Source organism: Saccopteryx bilineata, chromosome 6, assembly GCF_036850765.1.
Source record: "Saccopteryx bilineata isolate mSacBil1 chromosome 6, mSacBil1_pri_phased_curated, whole genome shotgun sequence".
In the NCBI taxonomy this organism is placed as follows: Eukaryota; Metazoa; Chordata; class Mammalia; order Chiroptera; family Emballonuridae; genus Saccopteryx; species Saccopteryx bilineata.
The window spans coordinates 208,628,984-208,650,003 of record NC_089495.1 but is presented as its reverse complement, the minus strand read 5'-3'; the positions used below and the strand labels follow the sequence as shown (position 1 = coordinate 208,650,003).

The following is a 21,020-nucleotide window of genomic DNA, read 5'->3' as shown; positions in this document are numbered from 1 at the left end:
TAGACCCTTATCAGATAGGTGATCTGTAAAACTCCCCCACTCTTTGGATCCTCTTTTCACTCAGAGGATCCAATGCTCTTTGATCCAGAGAAAAAAAGAAATGTATCCATTGTATGCGTTTGTTACTCTTGCTCTTGGTGCCACATCTAAAACAGGATTTGCCAAATCCAGGGTTGTAAAAATTTAACACTGTTTTTTTCATCCAAGCATTAAACAATCTGTCTTAACAACAGTATGTCTCCAGTGCATGGACCCAGGATGCCTTTCTGTTTCTGTGGGTCTTCTTTACTGTCCTCCGGCAATGTTTTATCTCTTAGGCTTAGGTCTCTGGGCCGTTTTGACTTCATTTTTTGCATCCGGTGTGAGGTAGGGGTCAGACTTCATTCTTTTGCATGTGATGTCCAGTTGTCCCAGCACCATTTGTTGCAAAGACTATTCTTTCCCCGGTGTTGGTCTTGAAACTCTCGTTGACAATGACTTGACCACAGATGCGTGCCTGTTCCTTGCACACTCAATTCTATTCCAGGCATCCACATGACCGGATTATGCCAGTGCCACACCATTCGGATTACTGTCGCTTTACAGTAAGTTCTGAAATAAGAATGTGGAAGTCCTTCAACTTTGTCTTTGCACTTCAAGATAGAGTTGGCCAGTCTATGTGTCTTGAATTTTCTTATGAATTATAGATTCAGCTTTTCTATTTTTACAGAAAGCCACTGGGATTTTTATAGGGGTTAAAACAAATCTGTAGCCTGACTAGGTGGTGGTACCGTGGATAGAGCGTCGGACTAGGATGTGGAGGGCCCAGGTTTGAGGCCCCAAGGTCGCCAGTTTGAGCGCAGGCTCATCTGGCTTGAGCAAAAAGCTCACCAAGTTGGACCTAAGGTCGCTGGCTCCAGCAAGGGGTTACTCGGTCTGCTGAAGGCCCACGGTCAAGGCGCATATGAGAAAGCAATCAATGAACAACTAAAGAGTCACAACAAAAAACTGATGATTGATGCTTCTCATCTCTCTTTGTTCCTGTCTGTCTGTCCCTGTTTATCCCTCTCTCTCTCTCTCTCTCTGTCCCTATAACAAACAAACAAAACCAAATCTGTACTTTGCTGTGGGAAGTACTGCCATCTTAACAATATTGAATCTTTCATTTCATGAACATAGGATATCTCCGTATAGTTACACCCTCTTAAACTTCAGCAATATTTTGTAATTTTCAATATATAAATATTGCACCTCCTTGGCCCTGGCCGGTTGGCTCAGTGGTAGAGCGTTGGCCTGGTGTGCAGGAGTCCCGGGTTTCGATTCCTGGCTAGGGCACACAGAAGAAGCGCCCATCTGCTTCTCCACCCCTCCCCCTCTCCTTCCTCTCTGTCTCTCTCTTCCCCTCCCGCAGCCAAGGCTCCATTGGAGCAAAGTTGGCCCGGGCGTTGGGGGTGGTTCAATGGCCTCTGCCTCAGGCGCTAGAATGGCTCTGGTTGCAACAGAGCAACGCCCCAGATGAGCAGAGCATCACCCCCTGGTGGGCATGCCAGGTGGATCCCGGTCAGGCGCATGCAGGAGTCTGTCTGACTGCCTCCCCGTTTCCAACTTCAGAAAAATACAAAATATATATATATATATATATATATATTGCACCTCCTTGATCAAATGTATTCTTTCTGATGCTGTTTTAAGTGGAATTGTTTTCTTATTTCTTCCTCAGACAGTTCATTGCTAGTGATAGAAATACCACTGATTAAGTCAACTATAAACAGAGATAATTTTACATTTTCCTTTGTAGATTTGGATGTCTTTTTATTTCTTTTTCTTGCCTAACTGCTCTGGCCAGCACAATGCTGCAAAAAGGTGAAAGTGAGTGTTCTTGTTTTGTTCTTAATCTTAGGGCGAGCTTCCAGTCTTCCATCACTAAATGTGCTATTATCAGCCGTGGCTTTTTCATAGCTATTGCTCATCATATTGAGAAAGTTCCCTTCATGTCTGGTTTACTAAGGTTTTTGTTTGTTTGGTTGGTTGGTTGGTGGGTTCGTTTGGTTTGGCTTGGTTTTACCTTGAAAGAATGCTGGATTTTATGAATTTTTATTCTGTATCTATTGATGTGATTATGGCCCTGTTTCCTCCCATCCTTCTATTCCCGTGCTGCGTCACGCCGACTGATTCTGGACCGGGGAGCCCTCCTTGCTTTCCAGGCGTGCGTCCCACTTGGTCAGGTTGCCTTCTCCTTCCCGCACGCTGCTGGCTTTGATGCGCTGGCGTTTTGCTGAGGGGTTTTTATGTCTTTGTTCATAAGACATATTAGGATATATTTTTATTTTCTTTTTTTTTTTTGGTCTTTGACTGTGACTTTGGTATCAGGATAATGCTGACTTCGCAGAACAAGTTAGGAAGTCTTCTTTTCCTGTCTATCTTTTAAGAAGAGTTAGAGAAAGACTGGTGTTGATTCTTCTTTAAATGTTTGTTAGAATTCATAAGTAGTAGGACCTGGGCTTTTTTATGTGTGTTTGTAGGTATTAGATGAATAATTCACATAGTTAAACTTTTAACAGAGCCATAGCAAGACCTAAGTTGAAGATTTTACCACAGATTTTCAATTCAGTCACTTCTAACTTCGGCCATGACACTAAGTTCACATAGTTTGCCTTTTGGATAGACAACGTTTTCATTCCAATCAACAAGCTGCTTCCTATTGATGCATACTGCTTTTTCCAACTAATTTGTCAAATTTTAGAAATACATATTTTTCTCTGACTTTTTATTGTATGGTCAAGCCCGTTTCAGCGCCAATAACTTCATAAGCAAAACGGCCAAGAATTACGCACCATGTATAATGTTAAGTATTGAATGTAAACAAATTAAAATGCATCTCCAACTTTGAGAGGTCGGTAGTATAGGAAGGCCAATGTCACACTCTAAACATCGCAGCGTCCCCCGTCTTGTGATGGGATAGAGCGTTCCAGTCGGGCACCACAGACCCCGTGCTGGGATCCCTGCGCGGCTCGTAACCCAGGGTGAGGCTGGCGTGTCCCCGGCACCTGAAGCCCACGGCCGCCCGTCTGGTCCTTCACACACGGCCGAGCGCCCAGGGGTGCTGATCTGGGAAATGCCTCCCGGCCCTGCTGCTGACGTCGGGCTTGCTGTCGCTGAAGTCAGCGCTTGGTTGTGGTGGCTCTTTATCAGGGCCTCCCACGCGGTTCCTGACTTTAGAAAATCCGTTCTTAACAGTCAAGCTCTTCGGCTCACGCTCTTTGTAGTTCAGATATAACTGCTTTGAAATGTATCTTATATGTGCAGCTGCAGTGAAATTCACCAGAGATCCGGCTTCAGTGCAGAAGAAGCCTGCCTTCCTACACACATAGCCACTCACCCCGACACCTGAACAGCCACTCACAGAGCGGATAAGCTGTCCATCAAAACAGAACGCCAGCAAAGGTGCAGTTCCTCGACAGGCACGCGGGCCAGGACACGCGGAGGCACCCGGGTTAAAGAAGGGGGCTCCCGGCGGACCCCGTGTGGACGGTGGGATCATGGCCACGCCGTGGGAACGTTCTCGGACTCGGTGTGTGTACCTGCAACGTGCATGTGACCACAGGAGCTCCCACACTGGGCTGTCGAGAGGACCAAGTAAGAGCAACTGGGTGGACCTATCAGACCCCCGTGGGGCACGCAGCAGCAAGCAGCCGGACCCGTGGTCACTGACCGGTGGAGGCAGCGTCGGCAGCAGCAGCAAGCAGCCGGACCCGTGGTCACTGACCGGTGGAGGCAGCGTCGGCAGCAGCAGCAAGGAGAACTTGCGTGCTCAGTACTCTTGTACACGCCAACCCCCCGGCCAAGGTAAGCCTCCGTCTCTCAGCGCCAGGGCCTCTGGCTTCATTATTTTTAGCAGGGGTCGGTGAACGTATCCTGCTGGTGGTCAGACAGTAACTGTTTTGGGGTCTGTGAGCCATCGCCTCTGGAACGGCGAGTCACTCTGCCATGGTGCCATCTGGAAAAGCGAGTCACTCTGCCATGGTGCCATCACAGTGCAGAGACGGCCACGGACAAGACGGAACCAGACAGGCGAGGCCGTGTCTCTAACACGACTTTGCTACAGAGACAGGCAGCGGAGAGGATTTGGCTACAAGTTCGTCACTTGCAGATTTCTAGTATACGGTCGAACAAAGGAGAGAGTTGAGTAAGTCGAATAAAGTATGAGAAATGCTCTGATGGTCTCAGAGACGGTCAGAAAGGCTTCTAGAGGAAGCAGCACTTAATCCGCTGTCTAGTGGATGAGGAGCAGACGGCCGGGCCTGGGCAGAGAACAGTGTTCTCGGCGGAGGGCGCCGTGTGTGCAAAGCCAGAAGAGAGAGAACTACCCGGAGGCAGAGACAGACAGACACAGAGAGGGGAGAGATGAATACAGACAGAAACAGACAGAGAGACGGAGTTGCATGCTCTTCAGGGGCCAAAAATAGTCGATCATGACTTAAGTGCTCGGGCGGGTTGAAATGGCCAAGCACGAGGTGATGCCAGAGGGAGGCTGGGGCCAGCTGGCGAGGGGGCTTGAGGGTCAGGTCTGCATGTCTGGGCTGACCCTAAGAATCGTAGGAAGCCTTTGAGGGCTTGATGGGGAAGGACAGGATGAGTCCCGCACCTCTGATTGCCAGTGGGAAGGACAGGATGAGTTCCACACCTCTGATTGCCAGTGGGAAGGACAGGATGAGTCCCGCACCTCTGATTGCCAGTGGGAAGGACAGGATGAGTTCCACACCTCTGATTGCCAGTGGGAAGGACAGGATGAGTCCCGCACCTCTGATTGCCAGTGGGAAGGACAGGATGAGTCCCGCACCTCTGATTGCCAGTGGAGAACGGGTGAGACGGAGAGCACTGAGCGCGGAGGAGGCAGAGCCTCCGAGAAGGGTAAGGAATGCGGTGGCCGGACCATGACAGGGAAGAGGGTGTTGACAAGAGGGCGTGGCCAAGAGCTGTTCGAGAGCCATCTTCACAGACTGATTAGAAGAGGGATGGGGAAAAAAAGGCCTTGGGAAACTGTCTTTTTTTAAGTCTCTCTGAAGCTTGCCTGACTCACAAGGTCCTTCCATCATCCCGGAACACTCTGCCCTGACTTGTCCTCCCCTGGACAGAGGACACTTATCTGGACGTGCTTTGCCCGCACCCCTCACAAGTGAAGCGTGTCTCTGAGAAGAGCCACACGGGGCCAGCCTCCCTCCCCCTGTGGCTCTATTCAGGGGTCACCACCTTAGACCCCGGTCGACACCGGTCTGTAGCACCCTCTCTTCTGAACACCCTAAAGACCAGGAATGAGCTTCATTCAATTAAACGAAGGACTGAGCATTCAAGGAGGACGACTTTATTTCCAACAGAAGCAGAACTGGGACAGGGAGGTGGCTGTGCCAGGATCTCCTGGTTTTGCAGGACGGTGGACTGAGATTCAGCCGCCTGTGCTCAGACAGGATAAGGAAACAGAGTTGCAGGACCGGCAGCCTCAGGATAAGGAAACAGAGTTGCAGGACCGGCAGCCTCGGGATAAGGAGACAGAGTTGCAGGACGGGCAGCCTCGGGATAAGGAGACAGAGTTGCAGGACGGGCAGCCTCGGGATAAGGAGACAGAGTTGCAGGACCGGCAGCCTCGGGATAAGGAGACAGAGTTGCAGGACGGGCAGCCTCGGGATAAGGAGACAGAGTTGCAGGACCGGCAGCCTCGGGATAAGGAGACAGAGTTGCAGGACGGGCAGCCTCGGGATAAGGAGACAGAGTTGCAGGACCGGCAGCCTCGGGATAAGGAGACAGAGTTGCAGGACGGGCAGCCTCGGGATAAGGAGACAGAGTTGCAGGACGGGCAGCCTCGGGATAAGGAGACAGAGTTGCAGCCTCAGGATAAGGAGACAGAGTTGCAGGACGGGCAGCCTCGGGATAAGGAGACAGAGTTGCAGGACCGGCAGCCTCGGGATAAGGAGACAGAGTTGCAGGACGGGCAGCCTCGGGATAAGGAGACAGAGTTGCAGGACGGGCAGCCTCGGGATAAGGAAACAGAGTTGCAGCCTCAGGATAAGGAGACAGAGTTGCAGGACGGGCAGCCTCGGAATAAGGAAACAGAGTTGCAGCCTCAGGATAAGGAGACAGAGTTGCAGCCTCAGGATAAGGAGACAGAGTTGCAGGACGGGCAGCCTCGGGATAAGGAAACAGAGTTGCAGCCTCAGGATAAGGAGACAGAGTTGCAGGACGGGCAGCCTCGGGATAAGGAGACAGAGTTGCAGGACCGGCAGCCTCGGGATAAGGAGACAGAGTTGCAGGACCGGCAGCCTCGGGATAAGGAGACAGAGTTGCAGGACCGGCAGCCTCGGGATAAGGAGACAGAGTTGCAGGACGGGCAGCCTCGGGATAAGGAAACAGAGTTGCAGCCTCAGGATAAGGAGACAGAGTTGCAGGACGGGCAGCCTCGGAATAAGGAAACAGAGTGGCAGCCTCAGGATAAGGAGACAGAGTTGCAGCCTCAGGATAAGGAGACAGAGTTGCAGGACGGGCAGCCTCGGGATAAGGAAACAGAGTTGCAGCCTCAGGATAAGGAGACAGAGTTGCAGGACGGGCAGCCTCGGGATAAGGAAACAGAGTTGCAGCCTCAGGATAAGGAGACAGAGTTGCAGGACGGGCAGCCTCAGGATAAGGAGACAGAGTTGCAGGACGGGCAGCCTCGGGATAAGGAAACAGAGTTGCAGGATGGGCAGCCTCGGGATAAGGAAACAGAGTTGCAGGACTGGCAGCCTCGGGATAAGGAAACAGAGTTGCAGGACTGGCAGCCTCGGGATAAGGAGACAGAGTTGCAGGACGGGCAGCCTCGGGATAAGGAGACAGAGTTGCAGGACCGGCAGCCTCGGGATAAGGAGACAGAGTTGCAGGACGGGCAGCCTCGGGATAAGGAAACAGAGTTGCAGCCTCAGGATAAGGAGACAGAGTTGCAGGACCGGCAGCCTCGGGATAAGGAAACAGAGTTGCAGGACTGGCAGCCTCGGGATAAGGAAACAGAGTTGCAGGACCGGCAGCCTCGGGATAAGGAAACAGAGTTGCAGGATGGGCAGTCTCAGGATAAGGAAACAGAGTTGCAGCCTCAGGATAAGGAGACAGAGTTGCAGGACGGGCAGCCTCGGGATAAGGAAACAGAGTTGCAGGATGGGCAGCCTCGGGATAAGGAAACAGAGTTGCAGGACTGGCAGCCTCGGGATAAGGAAACAGAGTTGCAGGACTGGCAGCCTCAGGATAAGGAGACAGAGTTGCAGGACGGGCAGCCTCGGGATAAGGAGACAGAGTTGCAGGACCGGCAGCCTCGGGATAAGGAGACAGAGTTGCAGGACGGGCAGCCTCGGGATAAGGAAACAGAGTTGCAGCCTCAGGATAAGGAGACAGAGTTGCAGGACCGGCAGCCTCGGGATAAGGAAACAGAGTTGCAGGACTGGCAGCCTCGGGATAAGGAAACAGAGTTGCAGGACCGGCAGCCTCGGGATAAGGAAACAGAGTTGCAGGATGGGCAGTCTCAGGATAAGGAAACAGAGTTGCAGCCTCGGGATAAGGAGACAGAGTTGCAGGACGGGCAGCCTCGGGATAAGGAAACAGAGTTGCAGGACGCGCAGCCTCGGGATAAGGAGACAGAGTTGCAGACCGGCAGCCTCGGGATAAAGAGACAGAGTTGCAGGACGGGCAGCCTCGGGATAAGGAGACAGAGTTGCAGGACGGGCAGCCTCGGGATAAGGAGACAGAGTTGCAGACCGGCAGCCTCGGGATAAGGAGACAGAGTTGCAGGACGGGCAGCCTCGGGATAAGGAGACAGAGTTGCAGGACGGGCAGCCTCCGGTTTTCCGAAGCCCCCTTTCCCACGCTCACTCTCTGCCAACACCACGATCTGTTCCTAAAGGATATTAAACGGTTACCTCTACTTGGCATTTTGAGTTAAAGAACTCTGAGCCCCAGGCAGCAGGGGGCACGCTTTGCCATGACCCCTTGGCCACAGACCTGCCTTTCTTTACCCTGGGTAGGTCGGAAGACCCACGGGCTTCTCACCCCTGCTCTGGGCTCAGGCTAACAGGGTGCCGTGTCTGGGAACCTGAGAAAGTGGGTGTAGAAACAAACAGACAAATGAACAGAAGACAAGGGGATTGAAAGGTAAATAACATACTTGGCTGGAAACCAGTAGGGGTGGGGCTCCCTCATCAACGCTCCGGAAAACGCGCAGAGACCTCTGTGTACTCAGAGGAGCGGGGAAAAGGGTGGATCCTCGCTCAGGAGACAGGCTTGTCTCCCACCATCACGGCGGGAGCGTCTTCCCAATGCACACGGAAGCCCGTTCCCCTCTCTCTCTCCTACTATCTCCTTAAGCGTGAAGCCTCATTTAATTTCCAGCTCCTGAGAGCTCGTTAACTCGTCCACGCTTATAAACAAAATGGCAGATGGAAAAATGACACCAAAATGGAGTTTAGCTGCTAAAATTCTACATGGAAAGAGCTATTAGTGCATCAGAACTCACCTAACATTTCATTCTTTTAATGGGATTTGGGCTGAATTTTGATAGCAAGAGTCAAGTAAGAGATTTTTATTTTCGTGGAAACCCATTTCTGATGCACGGCATTAATGCCAGGCTAAATAAACACGGCGTCAGGGGGGAAATATATCAAAATTTGAAGTCTGAAAGGGCAGTCATATTTCTTGAATATTCTGAATGTCAAGTTCTTGATGGAAAAAAGAATATTACAATAGCAGGGACTGTATACACAGGTCCAGCCCGGGTGTCTCTGGCGTGTGTGACAACGTTTAATTTGTTGAATCCTAATGTTTTCTATTCTTCAGTATTCTAGTGGCATTTATTATGTTCTCCTGAAGCTGCATCTCACGGGGGGAGGGGGGCATCGGAAAGGTCACTGTTTCCTGGCTATGTTTATAAAAAGAGGGTGAGTTTATATGTGCTCTGCAGTAAAAGGTGATCTTTCATGTGCGTTTGTTTCTGAAAGTGGAGTGTCTGCGTGTTTTCTGGGAGCCGCTGCTCATCCTTGGAGAGTTTCCTGAAGTTTCGCAGAGCGGGGACCCCCCACCCCCCCAACCTCCCCCCCCCCAGCCTCACACACGTGTAACGAGAGCTGCCTTTGCTCACACCTCTGTCCGCTAACAGGAGAATGGCAGACAGGCTCCGGGCAGCCAGGGTCCTTGTGGGACGCTCTCCTCTGAGGACAGCAGCACGAAAGGGCCAGCCACAGAGAACAAAGAAGGTCCTATAAAATTAGCCCCTGAACAACCTCGGTTAAAAAAGAACAAGACGAGTCATCTACCGTCTTTTAATATAAAGTTGTGTGGTTTTATGGGCCCGTTCCACAATCAAGAGAACCTTAACTCAGAGCTTTGCTGCAACACGAAGTAAACGTTGCCGCTTATTTTACATGTTGGAATTCGGGGCGAGATGCTATTTTTACAGGCTGGTCATTTCTACTCCAGTTGTTGGTGAGATTTATTTTATTTTATTTTATTTTTTCCTCTACTGAAGGATGATGACCATCTGTCCTCTGGTTTCACTGAAAATGCAGCAAGAAGAGTGAAATTTCCACGGGCCGGTTCTCTTCTTAAAGGGGCGAGTTCCCCGAAGGTTTCCGCTGCCAGCTGGTGGTGAGCGCGGGCAGCTCGGGCCGGGGGAGTGTGGGCGCCGACGGGGCCGACCAGCAGGCCCATCCCAGGAGCTGAGGACAGCAGAGAGGCCGGGGGAGCTGGAGGGTCGGTGAAGTGAACCCCAACAGGGTCAGGAAGTCAGGACCGGGGAACCGAGGGGAGACCTCGGGCGAAGGGCTCCGTCTCAGAGAGGACACAGAGATGGCTGGAAGGGTGGACATACGCGGGCGGCCGGAGGCCGGCCAGGCGGAGACGCTGAGCAGCCCTGGGGTGGGAGATGGGGTGGCTCCGGTGTCACAGGAGCCTCCCGGAGCCCCGAGCGCAGCAGCCAAAGGCGGACTTCCTCCGGGGGCTGCTGCAGCTTCTCTGACCCCGGCCGCGGCCGCTGGGGTCTGAGCTGTGCCCTGCTGGCTCCTTCCGTCTGCAGCCTCTCCAGGGCTCGCTGTCCGTGCCGGCTGCTCTCCCCACCCCGGAGCTCTCTGATGCCCAGGGCAGCCTTTCTCAGGAGCCTCATGAGCTCAGGGACTTACACGCGGGCGTCTAACCCGCCGCTGCTCAGTGTCAGAAGACAGGGGTGACAGAGCAACACAGTCACTCCCAGATCAGTGCCGGGATCCATTTCTACACTTTTATTTATGGAAATGTCAAACACAGAGGGCACTGCGTGGTGCATTTTCTCCGACTGAAGACGCCCTCTTTGCCGGCACCCAGACCGAGAAAGAACAGGACAGCACACCAGAGGTCCCCTAACGGCCTCGGGTCCCAGGCGTGGCCACTTCTCCGCTGTGGGGACGGATCTGAGCGGCCGGATCCGAGGTGAGCATCGGCCTCAGGCCAGATCGCTGCCCTGGCTCCACAGGCCGCTGAGCCCGCTGTGCTCTCTGGTGCAGAGGGGGACGGCTGGACATGCAGGCGCGCTCAGCGGGATAAAGCCAGGAAGCTTGAGAGCGGCGTCCTCTTAGGGCTCCACTTTGCTCACGACGGAGCTGACTGCGGCCGTCCCCGGGCCAGCGGACGCCCCCACCCTCCTGCACGTGACTGTGGGTGGGCCGTTTCTCCGTGAACGAGTCTCTCGGGGTTCACATTCAGGAGAGAAGGAAAATGCTCCTTTTCCTCCCCCAGCACACGGATGCAGAGAGCATCCTCAGAAGCTTGTGCTTAGTATCTGGAGGCGGAGAACAAGGGCACCGCCGCCTCCCCTGCATCCAGCAGCCCTGGAGGGGCCGGGGCCTCTGTGCTGCCGGGACCTCGGTCCCAGGGACGCGGCAGGAACTGTGAGAGGGAACCCTGGGAGGGAACCAAGGGAAACACGCCGCCCTTGGAGGAGGACGCTCTGTCCCGGGTCCAGGCAGCTCACACCAGGAACTTCTGTCCTTCAGACTGTCATTGTCACATTGTCACGGTTCCTACAAGCCGCCATGTGTGTGATTACCTCAAGGGCACGCGTGAACCTCGCCACCTGCGGGCTGGACGGCTTCCCCCGGGGCTCTGTGTGTGCGCACCAGCTCCTGGGCTTCTGTCCCCCGTGAATACGGCCCTGCAGGAACCCGGTGAACCAGGTCAAACCTGCCGTGAGGGCTCCTGTTCCGACCCAGAGTCACCCAGGTCCTGGGGAGGCAGGAGGCAGTTCTCGGGAGGCCAGGGGTCAGAGGTGAGGCCATTTGAGAAGGTCCCTTGAGACCGTTTGCTTGTTCGTTCCACCCTCCCTGAGTGCTGCATCTGCTCGGGGGACATGGAGCACGCCACAGCCATCGTCTTTCCCTACGGTGTCGCTGCGCCACCACAGAACACGGACCCCTGTGCAGCCCAGCAGCTCACCTGGGCCCGCACAGCCCTTGGAGGAAGACCTGGGGAGCCCCACCGCAGGGGAGGGACCTGAGGCTTGGGAGGACATGCAGGGACCACACCGCTGGGCAGGGTCACCGCAAGAGCCAACCCGATTCATCTGCCGGCCCCAGAGCCTGAGCTGTGCTCTTCCTGGGATAATAACACCTGCGTTGGGCCCTTGAACTCCCATCTGAAGGACCCACTTTGGTGGACAAGTGGCTTACTCTCCGGCTGCAAGTCAAACCCAGCAGCACTGCGGCTACCTGACAGTGTGAAATCCCACAACACAGCCACGGGCTGTGGGACACGGCCCAGCCCCAGACAGGACAAGGCCCGCCCGCTACTTCTCTTGGTACATCAGACCAATGGGGGAGCCTGACTGTTTTCATTTGTTTTTTCTATTGAGGAAAAAGTCACACAACATAAAATTAACCTTTAAAAAGTGTACAATTCCGTGATATTTTAGTACATTCGCTATATTGTGCAACTAACTATCACCCTGCCTAGGTCCAAAACACTTTTATCTCCCCAAAAGGACGCTCTGTGCCCAGTAAGCACTCAGTCCCACGCTCTCCTCACTCAACCCCTCTCCACCCGTCTCCAGCGGTCTGCCTACTCTTGATATTTTACATCAATGAAACCATCCACAGGTGACATCTTGTGTCTGGCCTCTTTCGCTTAGCGTGATGTCGTCAAGGTTTTTATCCAACATGGGTAGCACTTTAGCAGGACTTTTTATTTCTATGGCTGAATAATATTAAGTTAGATCTTCCTTCTTGCAAGTGAGTTTAAGAGACATTGTAGCCTCCTAGAAGAGCACTTCCCCACGACTCCGTGGAAGTCTTGCTCTTGTCGGGACTGTCGGCATCGCTCCACGGCAGACGGACCTGGGTTCCAATCCCAGCCCCCTCCTGTGTGGCCTCCCCGGAGACGCTTGGCCGCCATAAGTGTTAGCGCCCCTGCCCACCAGAGAAGCGCAGCGATTCCACCTAACGCGGAGCGGCCGTGGGAGCTAAACAGGAAGCACACAGGCCAGGGCGGCCAGACTGCCTGACGCATCCTCAGCACACACAGGATAGTAAGTATCTCCCCCCATTCCCTGACGCATCCTCGGCACACACAGGATGGTAAGTATCTCCCCCCCATTCCCTGACGCATCCTCGGCACACACAGGACAGTAAGTATCTCCCCCCCATTCCCTGACACATCCTCGGCACACAAAGGTAGTAAGTATCTCCCCCCCATTCCCTGACGCATCCTCGGCACACACAGGATGGTAAGTATCTCCCCCCCATTCCCTGACATCCTCGGCACACACAGGATGGTAAGTATCTCCCCCCCATTCCCTGACGCATCCTCGGCACACACAGGATGGTAAGTATCTCCCCCCCATTCCCTGACACATCCTCAACACACACAGGATAGTATCTCCCCCCCATTCCCTGACACATCCTCGGCACACACAGGATGGTAAGTATCTCCCCCCCATTCCCTGACGCATCCTCAGCACACACAGGATAGTATCTCCCCCCCATTCCCTGACGCATCCTCGGCACACACAGGATAGTAAGTATCTCCCCCCCATTTCCTGACGCATCCTCGGCACACACAGGATAGTAAGTATCTCCCTCCCACTCCCTGACGCATCCTCGGCACACACAGGATGGTAAGTATCTCCCCCCCCATTCCCTGACGCATCCTCGGCACACACAGGATGGTAAGTATCTCCCCCCCATTCCCTGATGCATCCTCGGCACACACAGGATGGTAAGTATCTCCCCCCCCCCATTCCCTGACGCATCCTCAGCACACACAGGATAGTAAGTATCACCCCCCCAGTCCCTGACGCATCCTCAGCACACACAGGACAGTAAGTATCTCCCCCCAGTCCCTGACGCATCCTCAGCACACACAGGATAGTAAGTATCTCCCCCCCATTCCCTGACGCATCCTCGGCACACACAGGATGGTAAGTATCCCCCCCCCCATTTCCTGACGCATCCTCGGCACACACAGGATAGTAAGTATCTCCCCCCCATTCCCTGACGCATCCTCAGCACACACAGGATAGTAAGTATCTCCCCCGCATTCACAGGCTGTTGCTCCTGCCGCCCCGTTTATAAAGGGAGACTCTTGTGTGCCCGGTGGATGTGGGCCTGGCTCGCTCATAGAAACCGACTTTGAAGGAGTCAAATCATATTCTGTATACACCGAGTAAAGGAATTCTTAGGTGGAATGCTCTCTATGAATACAGGTCATCTACTCTCAGCTCAGTGCATAGATGAGCCATCTTTTAAATAAACGTTTTCATCCCTGGGTCCGGCGCAGCACTTAGCACACATAGAAAAGCTGCCCGGGGTAAGTCTTCTGTGTGGGGAAGGACAGGGCAAGACATGATTTGGAAAGAAGATTCACCGCTGACACGGTTCAGAGGACCTTTCTCCAGAACCCGCCGGTCCTCGGGCAAACGCAAACGTGATTAGCAGGTGGGAACCGTACTCAGTGAGTTAAAGGCATAGATACCTGTGCAGCCGACTCGACACAGACGAGCATCGAGTGTCCGCTCAGTGCCCACGCCCAGGTGGGCGGGCCGTAGAGGGTCCGCGGGCTGCAGCGTTACCCTCTCTCGGCAGAAGCGCAGCTGACAGACACATCAGCCACGAGAGAAGACAGGAATAGACATGGCTAAGAAAGACCAATTCGGTTACTTTTTCAGACACAAAGTGTTGAGAACCGAGAGAGTGTCACTTAGAGACAGCGTTTTAGGGGATCTTGGGTTCTAAACCGTGGGCTTCCGTAGACGCGTGCTGTGACCATCGGCCCCTGCAAAGCACACTAAACAATGGAGTCTTGGAGCTGTTCTGGGAGACGAGTAGCCTGTATTTCATCCACTCATAAAGCAACCTGCTGTGTGGAATTCACACACACACACACACACACACACACACACCATCTAAACCCAGCACCATTAATTCCTGCAGGCAGTGAACCGGCTCTCTCATGGTTCAGTTCAAACACAGAATAGAGGAAAAGAGAAATAAAAAAAAAAATGGAAATAACTGGAAAAGAAAGAGTGGTGTATTTCAAAACAAACATTGTCCAAAGCCAAACAGGCAAAGGAAGGCTTTATTTAGGACTGTTGAAATGGGGGGGGGGGGGGTAGGGGGGGCAGAATCTATCTGAGCTCCATCAAACTGAAACGGGAGGAGGAGAGAGATTCAGGGTGGGGGTGTGGGGCTGGTGGGAAAGTTCCGGAGGGTGTTGGGGAGGGAGGGTGATCAACCAGGTGTGTGTCCAGCACATTGTCTTATCCCTGAGTTCACAGGAATATGATGAGGTCATCTGTTGTTTCTTAATTGAAACCCGTTAAAGCCAGGTTCCTACTCTCTCAGAGGAGCTGGCAGACAGGGGCACTAGCTTCCTTAGTGACCGCGTTTCTAAGGGAGGACTTGCGTCCCTAAGTTCCCTGAGAAAGACAGGACTGGGTGGTCATGTTGACAAGACACTTTAAAGAAGATGTCCGTCTCGGTGAGGTCAAGAAAAAGATGTACAATTGCAGGCTGTCTAAAGGAAACGCTTTGAGGAGAGGTCCGCGCCCACGGTCACGCAGAAGCCTGCCTGCGTCCGGACGAGGCCGAAGGGGGCAGCGTTCTGGCCGTCTGGGCCAGGGGTCCTCCTGAAACCCTGTTCCCGACACCGGGACACTCAGAAAAGCGCTCTCGCCCAGGCGTGAGGGCGCGAGTCCAGGGAGCCTCCCCGAGGAACGGCCACAAGGTTGAACTTTCGGACAACTCCCTGAGAGGCGGGGAAGGAGGGAGGAAGCTCTTCACCTCCAGAGACTCAAGTAATTCTGCAAAGCCACGGCCAAATAAAGTTGTCTAGCTACGCCAGCCGTGGAGACATTTTAAATTTCAGATTTCAACGTATTTCTAAAGGTCACTGAACGGCACTCACCGGAATGAACAAATAAGCACCGCCTGGGCCAGCCGGCCGCAGGAGCCGGACCCGGGAGCCTTCCGGCGGCGCTAGAGGCGGCTGGCGCTTAGTTAGAGCCCTTGTTTGGGCTTCTGGTCAGCAATCAGTGACCCCCGGAACGGAGGCGCACCGCGTCTGGCTCGGCCGGCCGGAGAAGGCCAGCCCGGCTCGTCCACAGCTGTGCACGCGGCTGGGGGGCGGAGCCGTCCGTTCCGCGGTCGCCCCGTGGAAGGGGGCAGCGCGTGCCGGGGGGGAAAGTAGATTTTGGGAAGAGCGCGTGCCTCTGACGCTGTGGACTCCGCTGCGGGGCCGCACCCACCGGGCGGACGGGCGCCTCTCCCAGGGTCCGCGCTGCACGCACACCGTCCGTGGGCGGAACCTAGACCTCGGGGAATTTTGCTTGGCTTCTGCCAATGTTTCCAAAATCAGGACGTTTTCACATAGAGGTCTGGGCTGCCGGCTCCTCTTTGAACAACAGAACGTGGTGCCCGGGAGCAGAGGAGCCCACACTTTGTCGTCCACGCCGCCCCACCGCCCTGCGGCGTCTCCTGCGCCCCATCCGAGGTCGCCGGCTGCCCGCGTGATAAACCAGCCCTCGCTCAGTGGAGCCCACTCGCACCAGCCGCCTCCTGTTACTCTAATTCCTCGCGGTCCTGGCGGCTGCGAGGTAGACACCTGGGGTTTCCCAGCAGGCGAGGGTCGCGCCCTGGCTGGGATGGAGTGAAGCTGCCTCGCTTACACGTCACAGGGGACCTCGTCCTGGATGACCTGCACCTTTGCTGGAACTTCCATACATGGGCCCAGGCTTCTGTGATAGCAGCTTGGGTCCCAGGGGGAGCAGCCTGGACACAGCAGGAAAGCCACGCTGACCTTTCCAACCGAGCCTTGTGAGTCACTCTGCTACAGACGTCCTGCTCACAGGAGGGTTTCTGCTTCTACTTTTTTTTTTTTTGTATTTTTCTGAGGTTGGAAACGGGGAGGCAGGCAGACAGACTCCCGCATGCGCCCAACCGGGATCCACCCGGCATGCCCACCAGGGGACGACGCTCTGCCCATCTGGGGCGTCGCTCTGTTACAACCAGAGCCATTCTAGTGCCTGAGGCAGAGGCCACAGAGCCATCCTCAGTGCCCGGGCCAACTTTGCTCCAATGGAGCCTTGGCTGCGGGAGGGGAAGAGAGAGACAGAGAAGAAGGAGGGGAGGAAGGGTGGAGAAGCAGATGGGCGCTTCTCCTGTGTGCCCTGGCCGGGAATCGAACCCAGGACTCCCGCACGCCAGGCCGAAGCTCTACCACTGAGCTAACCGGCCAGGGCCTTCTGCATCTACTTTGATCAGGGCTGTTGGCCTAGAATGTCCTTTTCTTGGATTGTTCTTATTTAGCTGTGATATGAGGGGAGTACTGGTCTCGTAACATGAATCTGGAAGTGTTCCCTATTCTTTATTTTTTTGAGGGGGAGAGTTTGAAAGGATTGGAGAAATGAAAGAGTAGCCTTCACCCACAAAGGAGAAAGTCCTAAAGATGAGAGCAACAGCAAATGAACCAGAGAAAGACAGGAAAGACGACATAGAATATCAACAAAAAGCCCTGGCCGGTTGGCTCAGCGGTAGAGCGTCGGCCTAGCGTGCAGAGGACCCGGGTTCGATTCCCGGCCAGGGCACACAGGAGAAAGCGCCCATTTGCTTCTCCACCCCTCCGCCACGCTTTCCCTCTCTGTCTCTCTCTTCCCCTCCTGCAGCCAAGGCTCCATTGGAGCAAAGATGGCCCGGGCGCTGGGGATGGCTCTGTGGCCTCTGCCCCAGGCGCTAGAGTGGCTCTGGTCGCAACATGGCGACGCCCAGGATGGGCAGAGCATCGCCCCCTGGTGGGCAGAGCGTCGCCCCTGGTGGGCGTGCCGGGTGGATCCCAGTCGGGCGCATGCGGGAGTCTGTCTGACTGTCTCTCCCTGTTTCCAGCTTCAGAAAAAAAATGAAAAAAAAAAAAAAAAGAATATCAACAAAAAACAGACTTTTTTTTGTTTGTTTGTTTTTTGGAAAAGATAAAGAAAATGAACAGACCTTTAGTTAGACTCATCAAGACTATGAGAGCGAGGTCTCAAATAAATAACATTATAAATGAAAGAGGCAATAGTACAACCAACACCACAGAAGCATGCAGGATGATAAGGGACGACTGAACAGTTACATGCCCACAAATGGAATGATCTCAAGGAAATGGATCAATACCGGGAAACATACGATCAGCCCAGACGGGATCATGAAGAAATGGAACATCTGAACAGATCAATTACGACTAGGAAGATCGAACCAGGAATCAAGCCCTCGCAAGAAAGAAGAGCTGCCGGCCGGCCGGGTGCCGTCTGGTGAGAAACTGTGTCTGGAGGGTTCTGTGTGCTTGGTTTTCCCCCGGAAGTCCCCACTCCTGCTGCCAGCTCCACTCTGGTCACCTGACGCTGCCTAACAAACCGCCACCAGGTCAGCGCAGCACCAAGACCACCCTGCCCTCTGGAGCCTGACCCAGCTCAACGGGCACTTCTCCCCGGGGCATCCCGAGGGGTTGGAAGTCATCTCAAGGCCTCCCTGTCACACCCACAGCTTGATGCTGGGATTGGAGTAAGGGATGTTCCTCTTAGAGGAAGCCTCTCACATAGCTTCTTCTGCAAAGCAAATCGGCATTTCTAGTGGCCTTTGGGTAAATTGTATCATCATATCCTTGCCAGGGTGTGCTGACTAAATGAAAAAACCAAAATACATCTGTGGATTTATCTGGATATACATTAGACATGTCCACCGGGACATATACTAGACGTGGATCCTCGCAATTACCCGAGCGAGATTGACCTCCTCGGCCTACCATGTGGAGCCTCAGAGGGAACAAACCAGCCCACGCCCTTGGCCAGAATGCCCGTGGTTTTGTTATAAACAGAACAAGGCTGAAAATATTGCTAAGTCCCGTTCTAAGACTTTAAGGCACTTGTTTGGGGCGGGATGCTGCGGATTGGTTATGATCAGCGTGCATTTTAAACATCTCAACAAGTATCGGCCGCATGCCGGATGCCATTTCAGATGCTGGGGTACAGCAATAAAGAGAAGGGGCCCCCACTCTCAAGAGCTTCACTTGTTTAAAAAAAATGCACTTTATACAAAAAAAATGCATTGGGCAAAGAAAAAGACTACTGTGCATTTTCTTTGACTTTCTAATAAAGATTAAAAGGGGAGCCTGTTTTTTTGTCCTTTTGTGGCCTGGGGTAGAGGAGAGACTAGAGGGAACACAGATGGCTGTGAGCAGAATCCCGGTTAGACGCCTGGGGTAGAGGAGAGACTAGAGGGAACACAGATGGCTGTGAGCAGAATCCCGGTTAGACGCCTGGGGTAGAGGAGAGACTAGAGGGAACACAGCCGGCTGTGAGCAGAATCCCGGTTAGACGCCTGGGGTAGAGGAGAGACTAGAGGGAACACAGACGTCTGTGAGCAGAATCCCGGTTAGACGCCTGGGGTAGAGGAGAGACTAGAGGGAACACAGACGGCTGTGAGCACAGTCCCGGTTAGACACCTGGGGTAGAGGAGAGACTAGAGGGAACACAGACAGCTGTGAGTAGAATCCAGGTTAGACGCCTGGGGTAGAGGAGAGACTAGAGGGAACACAGACGGCTGTGAGGAGAATCCTGGTTAGACGCCTGGGGTAGAGGAGAGACTAGAGGGAACACAGACGTCTGTGAGCAGAATCCCGGTTAGACGCCTGGGGTAGAGGAGAGACTAGAGGGAACACAGACAGCTGTGAGTAGAATCCAGGTTAGACGCCTGGGGTAGAGGAGAGACTAGAGGGAACACAGACGGCTGTGAGGAGAATCCTGGTTAGACACCTGGGGTAGAGGAGAGACTAGAGGGAACACAGCCGGCTGTGAGCAGAATCCCGGTTAGACGCCTGGGGTGGAGGAGAGACTAGAGGGAACACAGACGGCTGTGAGCAGAGTCCCGGTTAGACGCCTGGGGTAGAGGAGAGACTAGAGGGAACACAGACGGCTGTGAGCAGAATCCCGGTTAGACGCCTGGGGTAGAGGAGAGACTAGAGGGAACACAGACGGCTGTGAGCAGAATCCAGGTTAGACACCTGGGGTAGAGGAGAGACTAGAGGGAACACAGACGGCTGTGAGGAGAATCCCAGTTAGACACCTGGGGTAGAGGAGAGACTAGAGGGAACACAGACGGCTGTGAGGAGAATCCTGGTTAGACACCTGGGGTAGAGGAGAGACTAGAGGGAACACAGACGGCTGTGAGCAGAATCCTGGTTAGACGCCTGGGGTAGAGGAGAGACTAGAGGGAACACAGACAGCTGTGAGCACAGTCCCGGTTAGACACCTGGGGTAGAGGAGAGACTAGAGGGAACACAGACGGCTGTGAGCACAGTCCCGGTTAGACGCCTGGGGTGGAGGAGAGACTAGAGGGAACACAGACGGCTGTGAGCAGAATCCAGGTTAGACGCCTGGGGTAGAGGAGAGACTAGAGAGAACACAGACGGCTGTGAGGAGAATCCCGGTTAGACGCCTGGGGTAGAGGAGAGACTAGAGGGAACACAGACGGCTGTGAGGAGAATCCCGGTTAGACGCCTGGGGTAGAGGAGAGACTAGAGGGAACACAGATGGCTGTGAGCAGAATCCCGGTTAGACACCTGGGGTAGAGGAGAGACTAGAGGGAACACAGACGGCTGTGAGCAGAGTCCCGGTTAGACGCCTGGGGTAGAGGAGAGACTAGAGGGAACACAGACGGCTGTGAGCAGAATCCAGGTTAGACGCCTGGGGTAGAGGAGAGAGTAGAGAGAACACAGCCGGCTGTGAGCACAGTCCCGGTTAGACGCCTGGGGTAGAGGAGAGACTAGAGGGAACACAGACGGCTGTGAGCAGAATCCCGGTTAGACGCCTGGGGTAGAGGAGAGAGTAGAGAGAACACAGACGGCTGTGAGCAGAATCCCGGTTAGACGCCTGGGGTAGAGGAGAGACTAGAGGGAACACAGACGGCTGTGAGCAGAATCCCGGTTAGACGCCTGGGGTAGAGGAGAGAGTAGAGAAAACACAGACGGCTGTGAGCAGAATCCCGGTTAGACGCCTGGGGTAGAGGAGAGACTAGAGGGAACACAGACGGCTGTGAGCAGAATCCCGGTTAGACGCCTGGGGTAGAGGAGAGAGTAGAGAAAACACAGACGGCTGTGAGCAGAATCCCGGTTAGACGCCTGGGGTAGAGGAGAGACTAGAGGGAACACAGACGGCTGTGAGCAGAATCCCGGTTAGACGCCTGGGGTAGAGGAGAGACTAGAGGGAACACAGACGGCTGTGAGCAGAATCCCGGTTAGACACCTGGGGTAGAGGAGAGAGTAGAGAAAACACAGACGGCTGTGAGCAGAATCCCGGTTAGACGCCTGGGGTAGAGGAGAGACTAGAGGGAACACAGACGGCTGTGAGCAGAATCCCAGTTAGACGCCTGGGGTAGAGGAGAGACTAGAGGGAACACAGACGGCTGTGAGCAGAATCCCGGTTAGACGCCTGGGGTAGAGGAGAGAGTAGAGAGAACACAGCCGGCTGTGAGCACAGTCCC

At 54.1% G+C, this 21,020-nt stretch overlaps 1 protein-coding gene across 1 annotated transcript; it reads left to right on the top strand.

Annotated features, from left to right (window-relative positions):
• Positions 1-3,518: 3,518 nt before the first annotated feature.
• On the top strand, positions 3,519-7,769 carry LOC136309454 (involucrin-like). The gene is made up of 2 exons (XM_066237593.1): positions 3,519-3,825; positions 5,407-7,769. The coding sequence occupies exons 1-2, from the start codon at positions 3,519-3,521 to the stop codon at positions 7,767-7,769; spliced, it is 2,670 nt and encodes an 889-aa protein (XP_066093690.1).
• Positions 7,770-21,020: the final 13,251 nt, after the last annotated feature.

What these genes read in the sequence shown, in the direction of transcription:
- LOC136309454 (XM_066237593.1), top strand. Translation starts at nt 3,519, where the DNA reads ATGGCCACGCCGTGGGAACGTTCTCGGACTCGGTGTGTGTACCTGCAA. An exon ending in ACGCCAACCCCCCGGCCAAG is followed by an intron (nt 3,826 to 5,406) that starts GTAAGCCTCCGT and finishes CTGGTTTTGCAG; the next exon opens with GACGGTGGACTGAGATTCAG.